At 42.1% G+C, this 13,902-nt stretch overlaps 1 protein-coding gene across 1 annotated transcript; it reads right to left on the reverse strand.

The window, feature by feature from the left end:
• Nucleotides 1-550: 550 nt before the first annotated feature.
• ccdc43 (coiled-coil domain containing 43) lies at nucleotides 551-3,658 on the reverse strand. The gene is made up of 5 exons (XM_041062186.1): nucleotides 3,463-3,658; nucleotides 2,778-2,871; nucleotides 1,925-2,060; nucleotides 1,651-1,706; nucleotides 551-1,491 (listed from the first exon to the last, which is right to left on the reverse strand). The coding sequence occupies exons 1-5, from the start codon at nucleotides 3,634-3,636 to the stop codon at nucleotides 1,304-1,306; spliced, it is 648 nt and encodes a 215-aa protein (XP_040918120.1). The 5' UTR covers nucleotides 3,637-3,658; the 3' UTR covers nucleotides 551-1,303.
• Between the last annotated feature and the right edge of the window lie 10,244 nt (nucleotides 3,659-13,902).

Consider the following 13,902-nt stretch of genomic DNA (forward strand, 5'->3'; position numbering starts at 1 on the left):
TGTAACATAAAGTTAAAAGATAATTCTCTGGATGCAGTTTGGTCTTCGAAGGCTTGCTCGATATGAGTAGTTTAAAATGTACATTCTAAATTATACGTTATCTGAAGGGTTTTAGTGTCTGAAACTTTAGTTTGTCTTCTAATACTTCAACACTAATCAAAAAAATGTTATTTATCTATTTACTCAAAAGTTTGAACTGTAACAAGAGACACTGAAACTTTAAACGTTCTGCGTTTTAAATTTACATGTATTAATCACACTTTCCATCAGATTATTTTCAGATAGTATTACCAAATATCCTTATCAGTGAAATGCGACTGTTTGCCTGCTAGGGACCAAAGTTTGTGTATATTACAAAGCAAGCAAAGCAACAAACATTAGTCTGTAGACTTATTTTGTGCCAGCAGTCCTCTGACTATGCTTTGTGCGTACAAGCAGGGTTGTTCCATTCCCTGTAATTTTAATATTGATGTTGTGTTTTTCTTTTCCTCGTTTCTTGTTCTGTAAGATGAAAAAAAACAAAAACAAATAAAGCAATCCTAATTGCTGAAAATGTTTTTTTATTACTTTAAAAAGATGACAAACCACATGATGAACATTCAAATCATGGTACATTATATATTTGAGATATAATTTAGCAACCGGACCTTTGTTCGTACTCTCAGACAAATGCATAGACAGTAAAACTAAAACCTAAAGCTCTGAAATGAAAGTAAAAATGTTTGACATGAAAACCGCCTTTACTTATACTTTTACTGGTGTAGAAATGAAACGTGTTTGCTAGATATTGGCACAGGGGTTAACAGTGGAAACTCTGGACTGAGTTGTTCCCCCATATTTTCCATAGTCAATCCAATTTCTGTTTCAGGTGAATTCTTTGATCATTTTAGGGATAACTGTGTCAAAACTTAGCCGAAGCACGTTTCACTCTCGCTGGATCGGCGTCACATTGGCAGAAGCTTAAATAAGCAATTTCTTTTTTTCATTAGCGTAAGACTGACTCATTGCAATCATCATCATATAAAGATTCGCAGCTTTATTCCTAGACCACATCGTTCTGTATCTGCCCATATCACTATTCAAAAAAAGGAAGAAAAAAAAAAGTGTTTCAGACCTGTACAACATCCAGTACATTGTCCTTTACACTGTAAGAGATGCAGAAAATTAACAAGGAGGGTCTGAGGAATTCATGTTCGTATACTGAAGGTGACAATGAAGGTTTGCTAAAAAGAGGCGATGACTTTTTTTTAATTTTGTCTTGTAACAAAACCTTTTCATATACAAAGTGTCCTTTCTCTTGGTTTTATCTTTTGCGTTCGCCTTTCTGTGTACGCTTCTTCTCTTTCTCTTTTCTGTCTTGTTTGGCTAGTTTGTCCTTCTCCCGCTGCATCTTGTCCAATTCCTTCTTCTTCTGGGCGTCCTCGCGAGCCTGTTCCCGCTTTTGTTTTTGTCTGTTCAGCACCTCCTCCACGTTGGTGTTCTTAAACAGGGCTGACAATTTCAGTAAAGGACAGCTGGATGCAAATGTACACTGCTAATGTATTATTACCACTGTGGGGGGTGTAAATGATTGGAAATTTATGGGTCCATCAGCTATTTCACCATTCATTCTGTGAATTACCACTGAATTCCAGCTTTGAGAAAGGATACATTTATCATTTCCCAGGAGGTTATTTCCACTTGCTGGCTCCTCTTCCTCAGCTTCAGTGCTTTTGTCAAGGAAACAACTGAATATTTCTGTGGGAAACCTTCACTGGATGAGAAAACATGAAATATTTTCCTTCTTTTTTCCCCTTAAATACATTCTCATTGCACAGTCAAAGAAACATTAATAACTTAAGTGAAACATATGGACCATTCTGGCAAATGTGACTGGCCTTCATGTCATTATAATGTGAGTCATAATTAGCAAAATCAAGGATATTCCTCTTCATCTGTTACGTTAGCGTACTGAGCAAGGAGGGCTTCTTTCCTTTTCTTCGACTCCTCGGAAACCTCCCTTTGTTTCACCACAATCTGGGCTTGTTTTTCTATCATACTGGCGATGGCCTGGACCTCGGCTACAGAAAAGGAATGACAGAACACAAACTGTAAATGAACCACAGTACCATTTGGTACTTTCTCTCACAATAAAAGTACCCGCTTTTGCGGTCAATATGGAGGCACGTTAACAGAAAGAGCCACGAGGACACCCATCTAAACCCGCAGCTCCAGACAACATACAAACTGTTATGGTTATGCAGACAGTGAACAGTCTCTTTCCAGTAATAACACTGATAAAACAAACTCAGTGATATTACTTTTTTAGCATAAACACTCCCTCAGACCTCAAAACTTTCTGCAGTCTCAGGAACTGTTTTTGTTTAGTTTTTTTTTTTTTTCAGAAAATGTTAATCTCTCTCTGAGACAAAGTGTCTTCATGCACTCTCCTCCAAAACTCAAAGCAAACAATTCAAAACTCAAAGAGCTAATCCCTCTGTATGTTTAACTGGTATTGAAGACAGACTCAGTAGCAAGCTGTCTTTGCTCTGTTTAGTCAAGATTTAAAAGAGCTGATGAGCCTGCTGGCTTGATTTTGAACCTATTCCTTTTGAAATGACTATATAAATTGTTCTTTGACTATATAACTTTTAGAGCAAATCTGGACTGCATTATTGCATTTTTTTGTTATTTAAGTTGATTTATGGTCGGATTATGACTGTACAGTACTGCGAGTGGATGTTCTGAAAGGTCTCTTGGACAAAAACATCTCGCAATTCAACGAGTTACACAAATACCATCATCAGCATCCCTTCTGGCTGCTGATCGGCTGCAACACTCTTCCCACTGCTTGATGATCTGTTTGCAGACATCTTCCATGGTGTCCTCACCCTACACACAAAGGACAAGTAACAGTTAAGTGCAAGTCACAGCTCAACAACTTAATTTACTCAGTACATCATGTGTACAGTGGTACTATGACCCCATGTCTGGTTTGTCTGATACAGGTGCAGTTTTTCAGCTCATTCTAATTGTACACAGGGATATATACACAATATCTTAGAACATATCAATGCCTTAAACAAAACTTAACACAGCTGTACAAACGCTGTACAATCTCTCTAACAAATGGCACCGGAGAGATGAATCAGCCGAACGCATCAAACCATCTTTAGGAACTGTACCGAGTTATACCTTGCTTAGTGCATAACAGTGCTGCCCAATACCATGACAAAGTTTTTTTTTAAATCCAGATTTTTGAATGGGGTTTGGCACAGCACGAGAGAACAGCTCGTATCACAAGCTCTAGTGTGTGGACCTTAACTGAAGAAACACTGCTGAGTCTAGCGTGGACAACTTGCTCCAGAAATGACAGCTGACACCAGCGCTGTCATTTGGTACCGCCCGGCAGACGAGACAGACAGCAACAAATGAGCAAACAGCCTCTGAGGCTAAGCGGGACACGCCGCTGTCGATATTCACCAGAAATGCGGATAAAATCCCTTGAAGCGCATCCTCTTTCTCCTCGTCATTCTCCTCTTCTTGCAGGACCCCTAAAATGTACGCCCCGTAGATCTCTCGGTCAACTTCTAACGAGTCTAGCCGATCATTTAGCCAGCTTTCAAACTCCCCGGTGTTTGTGCCGGGCGCAGCCATCTTGGCCCTTTGGGGTCTTTCGGTGGCGCACGGCTGTCCTTTGTCACTGCCTGTAAAAAAACGCGAGAAAAGACTATAAAACTCCACGTGTTTCACATTTTTAGCTTTTTTCGTACTGGCAACGAGGTAACCGTACAAGGCCAGGTAACTGAGTCATGTTGGCAATCGTTTTATATAAATTATAAACACCTGACGGATACACTCTGTTAAAGTATTTGTAGATGTCAGGTGCCAACACAAAACAACTCGAAGAGGCGTTTGTTACAGACTTCATGTCGCATTCATCCCTCATACACGCTCTGTAAGTCAGTTTTCGTAGCACGTCAATGCTAAATGCCCATTTACCGGTTTACCGTTGACCGTTTACAATCATTACATTAGTTCATTCGTTTAACGACACCTTTTTAAAAAAAGGTCAAAGCAAACTTAAAAGCATTAGTGCACGTTTTAAAGTTGTATTTCTGTTAGTTCTCAGGGAGTCACGCAATATTAGAGTTAAATTTCCTCTGTAATATTAACCATTTTCAACCACAGCGTTTGTAGCAGCGTTTGTAGCTTATGCCCACTGTCCATGCATTAATGAATGCACAACAAATTGGTGTAAATTAGTAAACATTGTATGTGTGTAATGTTAGCCATTTCATGTCCCTGTTTGTTTGGCCACAGCATTTCAAATACGTCATATCTAATATTTGCACTTTGCATATGATATATTTATCTTGCTACATCCATTCCCCTCTCTGCTGCGAGGGCCTCACCCACAGCCTGCATATTTTATTTCTCACTATGTCTCCTCCACATCCTTTGTAATCATCTCTCCCTTTTACCAAATCACTATATATACACTCATTTTCCTATTGCCCTTCTCTGATGTCTGCCTGTTCCACCTTAAGTAATTATGGAACCTGTTCTGCTGCTTGTAGAGTAAATCTGAGAACTGAAGTTCATGATTACCACTCATAAGCTAAATTGTAGCTTGTAGCCTATGAGCATACGTCTTGTCAGTTGTATGTTTGAATGGAAACGTCTGTGATAACTTTGTCACACTGCTAGCCTGGCTTGTTAAATTAATTTCAGCAGCCAAAATTTCAATCAGAGCTAAATGCCCAGCATTGGCAGGCACATAAGTGCCCTGGGATACTGCCATAAATCCCAAAGTTCTTGATTGAAAATTAATGTTCGATTGTCCCACAGTTTACAGAAGTACTTGTGCACTCGTGGGCTTTGAGCACTAGGCATGCCAGTACTAGTCTAATTGAAATGCTGATTTCAAAATAATCAGCTATTCTTTTGTTATTCAGTGGGCAGCTGGCAGTCAAACAGCCTTTGGCAGAACATAATCATAATCACATACCAAAATACTGAAAAACAGTTTGTCTCCACTGAGTAAGAGGAAGACTTCTTTGATGATTGACTTGTATGATTGTAAACTTTTGTTGGGTGCCTCATTGTCTCAGAGGTTGAGTGTAAGGAATAGCTGTGACATAAGTATGATAAGTCACTTGAGGTTGCATATATTTCTAGCACTCACCACTAACCTTTGTATTACTTAGGTCCTTGCCTGTGCAATGAAAAACAGATGTATCACTGTAAAGAAAAGCATAAACAAGTATGATGTTCCACTTTTGGCCACTGGGTGGAAGTAGAGGACACAGATTTGTTTCCTCCTCTCTTATGACAGACAGAGGATATATCTGAGACTTGGATGTAGTTGCATGACAGTGGTTTGGAGCTTATTTAGTATGCAACTCACTGCAAATTGCTCCATGCATGTGCATCAGACTTAGTTTGTTAAAGTATAGTTGTAAGCAAAGCGGTGAAGCAAGAAAATGCCCTGCCAGCTGTTTGTTCGTCCTATTTCATTTGACACTGGGACAACAGACAACACCTCCCAGCTGTTTGAATATATTAAACAACGTTTCCATGTGAATAGCTTGATCCTGCTTCCAGAAAGCACTTTGTGCAAGGGGGGTTATTAGTTACTATGACCCTAAACACACACACCCCAAACCCCTTAGTTGTACCCCCAACACACACACATTCACACAGACACACTCCCCCCTTCCCACTGCTCCTACATAATGGCTTCACACATCGCTGGCCTTGCAGTAATGAAGTGTGAAGCTTCTGTGACGCCACAGGGAACCTACCATGTGGAACTGTACTCTCTATTTTAGTGCACCACCTTCAATTCCTTACAGCCCAGATACATTTGCTTAAATATTTGGCTCCCTTTGTGCTTTCTACAGACAGATTTCAACTTTGATCAAACTCCCGTAGACAGTTGTGAAACCAGACTGCGAAGTTGGCGCACCATGCTCACTACTTCTTGCTTTTGTGGAGATAATATTTTTGCTGATGTTTCAAATTGGGCCAAGACAGACAGATTGTGTGCCCCGGCAGTGTATTACATGTGTGTGATGAGAAAAGTAGAACTGGCATTTTCTAAGTGTGAATGCAGATGGATGTTTGAGTGTGGTGTTCCTGGACATGCATACAGTGTGTGACAGTTTCAGTAACAGAACAGGAAACAAAAAAAAAAAAAAGATTTTCAAAATTAGTATTGAAATTTGGTTTCCAAATTTACAGTTTTTTTTTTTATGTCTGTTTTCAAAATGGTACAATAGTTTTATGTATACTCGTTGCCAAAATAGTGCCCTGTTAACAGAGTGGTGTGCAAGTGAGAAGGAAACTGCCATTACAGCAGGCCAGTGTAGTCATATCTCAGGCTGAGGGGCCCAGGGTCGATGCATAATGCCATTGCCTCTCTTAGTATTGCGTAGCTTTAGGACGCCTGTCCTATTTATATTGAGGGGCTGTGGATTGATGCGAAATGACGAGGGCCGCGAGGCAGCTGAGTGGGTGGGCATCCACATGCTCCGCTCCACAGGCAACCCTCTACTTCTATACACGCACACACACACACACACAGATACACACTTGTCTTCATGTCCCAATGCCACCAGCCTTAGAAAAGCCCTACAGTCGCAATGTGCAATGTCCTCTCTCTGTCAACATATCCTCTATCCCAACGTTAATGTGACAGAATATAACCAGAGCCCAGAACAACTATGCAGTGCAGAGCAATGAAAAACAGCATGTGTAACAGGCATGTTGCCTCAACTTCTCCAGCAGTTTGCTTCCCCATCACATGGTAACTTGACTTGCAGCAAAGCTGTAAGTTAAAAACGCTGCTAATCCTATTGAATAAATGTGGTAGGCCTGGATTCAAACTGACAACATCTCAGTTAACTCTGTTACACTTGAGATAATTATGAATGAAGTCAGATTAGCGGCAGTGTCGCAGCAATGTTGTATTTAATATAACTGTTAGTGCTGTTAAAGTCTCAGATTTTCATAATTAATAATAATAATTTTCATAATTTCAGAGTGTACACAAGATGACATCAGTGATCTAACCCGTGAGACATGATGGGCGCAGGGACTCCAAACGAGGGACAAGTCACTCGCTGTTTAAAATGTTTATCAACAGTAAGTACCACAACAAGCCAACATAATAATTCTAATGATTTTAATATTGTATGTTGCATTTGTTATTGATAATTGATAAATATGCAATGTGTAAGGATTTTAGATTAAAAAAAATGAAATAATATTATCAACAGAATGTGAAGAAATAACAGTTTAGACATTATGTCAAAGACGACTGTGAGTGTTAGCATGTTAACCAGTTGACCCCGGCCTGCCTTATCTCGTAGTACTATTATGCGAGTAGTCTACATACCTTCCTCCACTCTTTCCTGCTTCCTATTTTATTATTTTATTTATTTTTTGGAATATGAATTCCGCAGTTGGGCAGTTCTTAGGCATTGTCCCTTTAAGGCATCATACTTATGTTTTTCTGTTTTTATTCCCTCTCCCTTCTCATAACACACGCGCACTCATACCAACACACATTCATGCTCTTGCTCACTCTTCTTTTGCAGTTTCTGTGAAAGCTTCTGTGTTACCGTTACAGTAGCCTGTAATGTCAGTCATCCTTAGAACAGAAGCAACATTGGGCCACTGCTGTCCATCCATTATTGTCTGGTTGCTATTATGAAATAACGCAGAGGAAAGAAGTGTTGCATCCACTGAAACTTCTAACATTCTTCAACAACTTCTCTGGTGTCTATCCACATGTGTTTGAACCAGTACAAACAAAGTTTCACCTAAAAATAGTGTTTTTAAATATACAGCTTCTGTATTTTGTTCTCTCAGTAGGAACAAATGGAAGCATAATTTTCAGTTGCATTTAAAAAAAAAAATCTTCACTTCAGTTAAAGAGTTGAACGCAAGTAAAGATATGAAACAGTGAAGCTGAAGTCAAAGGCAAATTCTAGGTCCTTGTTGATTTGTTTAGGGCAGTCTAAAGTTGTCAGATTAGAGACTGAAGTATTACTCGGGCGCACACCTGATGGATAAAGAGGAGACCAGACATTAAATGAAAGATGCTTTGTTTGACTTGTTTAATGATCTGTACAGGGCTGCTTGGATTTCAACTTCAGTGGCTACTCAGCAGTGATGCATGCTGGTTCATCAGTTTGTTGGAGCCCAGCGCCTGCAAGTCTCTTTGGAGAGGAAAAATTAACTTGAGCTGATGGCCAAGGGAATAATCTGGTTATGTGTAATGAGGGCTCTTATTATGCGTCTATCAGGTTGAGTGTGCCGGTGGTGGACTTCCCACACCTCCCTCTCAGGAGGCATGACGCTTTCATTCCGCTTCTCTAGCTTTTCAGCCTGAATTGTAGGCAATTAAAACCCCGCCATGTGAGTGTGGAAAAAAGGTAATGAATATGGAACACTAACTCAGAGAAGTCCGGAGAGACCGCTCATCGAGTTCTGAGGGTTCCTTTCTCCAAATCATTGAAAACCACAAAGACCATTTGACAGTGTTTTTTTCCTCCTGTCCCTCGCTTGGTGTGCTTGTGACTCCCCAAATGGTGGCTCAGAGGTTTTAAAAATGCAAAGCCCATTCTTTCCAGGTTGGTGAACTTCCGTGACCTATGGCAGCGAGGAGAAACTTTTTGTCGTGGGTTTGGCGGCCTGCCTGGATGACCGTGCCAGCTCTTGCCGCTTCTGAGCTGAACAGAGGAGTGATGGGAAGGGGGCTGAGTGGATGTGTCTAGACAGCCAAGTGGAGGAGGGCAAATATTTAGCCATGCCACTTGGGGAGGGGATCCAGGCCTCCTCCCCCACTAAGGCATGCCTCTTAGCCACAGAATCAGGCCATGTCTCCATCCTGCTCCCAGTGCTGCTTCACACTCTGTATTCAGGGTCACGGATCTCATTTCTCGGATAATATTTCAAGCTGGCCACAGATGGGGAATTAAATTGAAGACCTGGCTTGGTATGGGGCATAAAGGATGGATTTTGGGGGCTTCTCAGAGATATGATTTGAAAAAGGAAATGGATACTGTAGATTTAGCTGTACTTAGGCTACTTTTAAGGGTCTCTGTAAATGAATGGATGAAACGCTGACGCTGAGTTGTGCGAGCGGAACAACCCCCACAGTCATCACTTATTATCCACCGTGACACACGAGTCACCTCATTTTAAAATGAATTGTTATTTTGCTGTTGATAGCTGAATGCAATTTTTTCCCCCTCCCGCTTACAGAACAGCGCCAGGGTGATGTTTGACGGTACTATAGGTGTTTACATGCAAGCTCCAATATTTCCCCAAATGGTCTGCCAATCCAAGTAAATTCTCATGGATTTCCTCCCCGCCGATGCCACAAGTCCGTAATCAGATGAATTGCTGTCAGATGACTGCCTAACAAGGCTACTCAAATCAGAGTAAATATTGATTCAAGCGAATCAGCGCATGACAGTTTATGGTGACACCACGTTGCCACGCTGACAATAGCACACATCCGTCCGTTAGTGTTCTGGGAGGATGGTGACACAGAGGGGGGAAGTAAAAAGTTTGTAGGGAGAGGGAGAGCGGTCCAACGAGGCTTATGCTCAGTTGTTCATGCTGAATATTGGTTGGAGCTGCAGACTGGCGCTGGTGTCACATCTGCTGATGGGCTCAGTCAACCCTGCTCCGCTGGTAGCCGTCACTCACCCACACATCAGACAGCGAGCTGCAGTCTCACGCCACCTGTGTTCTCACTGTGTCTTCATGATGATCTGTCTCTCTGGCCTCTTATTCTTCATCTGGTCCCTCAGAGCCAGTAAGCTTTTTTTTCTTTTCTTTTCTTTTTTTGTTTTGATGGGACAGGGCTTAACACACACTCATGCATGTTGAAGAGGAAATCCATCAACCTTCAGTAGCAATCAAAGGGTGCCTAAATGATTATCTGGTTAATCAATAATTTGATCGGCGGTAAAATTTACCTGTGACAGTTTTGACAGTAGAATAATCATTTAACTCATTTATCAAGTAGAAGTGCCACGCCGGAGCTGGGTAGAGCTTCTTAGATGTGAGGATTTGCTTTGCCTGGACTTGTCAGTTGAATGTCTCTGTTTTTGGACTGATTTCAGTGTTTATGATTTGGGATGGGCACTAGTCTTTACTTCGGTATCCTTCCTAAGTCATTCCTTTATTGATCAGAAAATAATAGGTCAACTAATAATCGTTTTTTTGCGATAATATGGATTCTCGTGTTTACAAGAATTATCTTTTCAAGCCTTATTTGTGAGAACGTGCAGTTTTGTAAATTATGGTCGAATCAGGACAAAGTTTTCCACCTGCCGCCCTTTGCCATGTACAGTAATTGAGTTCCAAACCACTGCTACAAGCAGAGGTCAATGAAAATTAACCCTCAGCCACGATATAGTTATAGTTACAATAAAGCTCCTGGTTGGACTGGATGGTGAAATTTGTCTTCCACTCTCTCTTCTCAAGCACGTCACTGCACGTTTGTTGAGTTTTCAGCATTTTTACCCAGGCATAATCTCGTCAGTGCTGGATGCATATTTGTAGATCCCACCCTTCTGAGGTAATGAAAGCATTTGTGTCACTTTAATGTAAAGCCTTGCACGGCTCACCCATCTGTCTACAGTTGTGCTGTTACAGTGTGTGCCATCAGAGTCTACAACAGCAAATTACAGCTTATTAGTACCAATACCAGCAGTGACAACATTTATCAAGGAAAACATCTTCTACTCTCCCTAATTGTCCCCCTCAAGGCCGACTGTTATGTGGACCGGTATCGACGGCCAAGCAGTCATTAGGACATCACACTTGAGCTGATGAGCAGAGAATTCAGGGGACATGTCCACCCTGATTGGTTAATTTGATGTGAGTGGAATGACACCGCGTCTTGAGCCGATGAGGTATTTATAGTCTGGGTGAGGATATCCAGACAACCACTGTTAGTTTGTGCGCTTCTGTTCGTGAACTCCTGACAGAGCGCTGCCCACGGGGGCTGGTGGCGCAAGCGAGACGGGCCCGGGATATGAATAGCTTTCAGGGAACAGGGTGCCGGAGGTGGAAAGGGCAGTGAAGTTTATGTGTCAAAGAACAAGAGCGAGTAGCTGATATTCAAGTATATCTGTCAGTCTCTCCTGACAAAGGGCGCGGGTCAGCCCGGCCTGTCTGAGCTTTTTTGTCTCCCCTCAACAATGGGATCTTGTCTGATACAGATACGCTACCTGTCTGTCACTCTCACTTACTGATATTTTGTCACTTTTGTCTGTGCGGTCAGTACTGCGTTAGGCCGACTCGTGCACCTTCACATGAGATTGCGATCTCCAGACAGGTGGCATTGTCCCTGCTGCTGCCCCTTGCTCATAGCGATACCTCCCTCCTGCCACCTTCCACTTCACACTGCTAACATCCTCAGGGAGTGACAGATAGAAATCAGAGTTTAAGCAGGGCTCTCAGTAGCTCAGCGCCCGCTCAATGTCTGCTCCCGAATGCTGTGATCTTTTAAAAAGGCTTTACCTGTAAACTCTGAAGCACCTCCCAGCCCGCATCTCCCGTTGTCAGGTTCCCACTACTATCTGCTGCTGTAGAATTGCACACTAAAGCAGTTTGCCTCAAGTGTCCGCCGTCTTGTCTCTTTCACCCTCGCACCAGGAGCTTACATCCTATCATTTTTCACACTGAGGACCATGCGTGTAAATCATTCTTTTTTTTTTTCCCCCCCATTTGTTCCAGTGATCAAGTCTAACTTTTCTTTCCTGCCAATTAAAAGACTTTGATGTCTATCTGTGGAATGGCTGAGGCTCGAAAAGCATCTCTCTTCTGCTGCCTCTTGGCTACCAAAGGCCAGACTTGTGCTGGCAGAAGATAATCAGCAGTTCTCACACAAACAAGATGAAAAAAAAAAAAAGTGAGAGAAGGATTTACTCCCATCCTGCCTGTCAGGCAACCCACTGAACAGACAGGGGAATTATTTTGGCAGCAACACTAATGTGGTGACGGTTGTTGTTTCCTAAACTGATTTCCTTAATCCTCCACTTGTTCCACGCTTTGTAAACATGGGGGCTTGATTTTGTAATCTGGGAGGTCCCATTGACGCACAGACACACGTATACACACACATACACACCAACAACTTGTCCCTCTAACCCCCTCCTCGTCAGCCACTGCCCTAATTAGTCAGAATTAAGACGAATGCCTGGGCCTCCCACGATCAATTGATATCGAGCGGACCTTCGCTCGCCCCTGCCTTGGGGCCTCTCTCGGCCGGCAGATCATTTATATCAATCGCTTTTGTTTTTCTTTCCTTCCCATTCTTTCTTCCACCAAGTGCGAGGTTCGGTCAATTGGTTAGTGTGCAGAAGAGACGGCAGGCAAAATGGCAAAGTCTGGCACGTTAACAGCTACAGTTGTATTGATGTCACAGGGACACAGCCTTCAAGAATACTCAGGGACACATTTACCTGTCACATGAATACGTGCATGTGTTATATCTATTTGTGCACGTTTGTGGGTGAGTGTCTGAGCATGTGTTCAGTGCATTTTTGTTCTGTCTCTTACTAACAAGCTCACCCTTTAGAAGCAGGAGTCCTCCTTCTCTGCCCTTTGCTCTTCTTCTTGCCCTTCTCTCAGAAAACTCTCTTCTCTCTCTCCCTTTATTACTTGTTATTCTGGTTGAGGAGAGGCTTTATGTGTTCCACGTGTTTATTGACTGAGGTCATTTGGACCAAGTTAATAATCAGTGCAAAGGAATGTATATCAGTCTCTCTCCTATTTTATGTATGTTGGCCCCTTGTTCTTTACATGCGTTCTCTCTTTGTCTTTGCTCTTGTGCCTTCTTGATTCCTAGCACTGTGTATGGACAGAAGACAGAGAAGAAGGCAGGGCACATGAGATATTTGATGTGTCACCCTTGCATGTTCACAAGGGCAGCTAAAAAGGCACTGTAGATTTCTCCTTTGAAATAAAGAGAGAAAAAAAGAGTAAAGAAGAACATGCTTGACATGTAGCTTTGCCATGTACAGATCAGCAGCGACGCGGCCGGCCACTCACGCCCCTAACAGAAAAATAAAATGTTGTATTTTTAAAACATAAAACCTAAAATACTCAAATAAAATTCAGTGAATTAAACACAGGTGCAAATGTCTGCACATAGGGTCAGAATGATGCAAGATAGATCCCCCATTGCCTTGGTTTTGTTCCCAGAAACACTTCTCCATGAAAGTTTTGCTTTATGCATTTCCAAACCATTGTTTACTGGCAGGCATGTTTTTTTGTTTTGTTGTTTCTGCTGTAACCTGTTTCTTTATTTCTTGTTTTTCTACTAAGTGGAAGGATCTCAGGATCTACTCCTGTAAATGTTACGCACAGTACCAGTGAAATTCCTGTGTTATATCGGCCTTATTCTTAGGTCTAGTCAGACACAGCACCTCAGGGAAATTCATTTATAGGACAAATTAAATAGAGGAAGAGGAAAGGGTACAAAAGCACACTTTTATTAGTTTCTTTCTCCAAGGTTAATGGTACAGTAGTGAAATGCCACTTTCTTTACAACAGACAAAGATCCAGTTTGTCCTCTGTGTGTGTCTCTATGGATTACTGACTGCGTACTTTGGTGTACTATATTCTAGTCGTACATGAATGTTAGATACTGACTGCTTTTACCCTGGAGGCGGGCTCAGACCGCTCAGGTTAGCTGCCTCTTCATGTTGCATGTTTTATGTGCATGCCTGGTGCATTTGTGATGTTGCAGAGACCAGCGATGGCAGTCGTGCATGTGTGCGGTGCCAAGCTTGGATGGTACACCGCAGCACTTTAGCCATCCACGAGTTGGCAGCTGGCTCCTTGGTTAGGGGCCTCTGTTCCACACACCAGAGTGTGGCGGTATGCCTT

Source organism: Toxotes jaculatrix, chromosome 18 (genome assembly GCF_017976425.1).
Source record: "Toxotes jaculatrix isolate fToxJac2 chromosome 18, fToxJac2.pri, whole genome shotgun sequence".
Taxonomy (NCBI): Eukaryota; Metazoa; Chordata; class Actinopteri; family Toxotidae; genus Toxotes; species Toxotes jaculatrix.

Coding starts and splice junctions, on each gene's coding strand:
- ccdc43 (XM_041062186.1), bottom strand. CDS start 3,636: ATGGCTGCGCCCGGCACAAACACCGGGGAGTTTGAAAGCTGGCTAAAT. Junction 2,061..2,777: donor CAGAAGGGATGCTGATGATG/GTATTTGTGTAA, acceptor CCTTTTCTGTAG/CCGAGGTCCAGGCCATCGCC. Junction 1,707..1,924: donor AACGTAACAGATGAAGAGGA/ATATCCTTGATT, acceptor TGACAAAAGCAC/TGAAGCTGAGGAAGAGGAGC.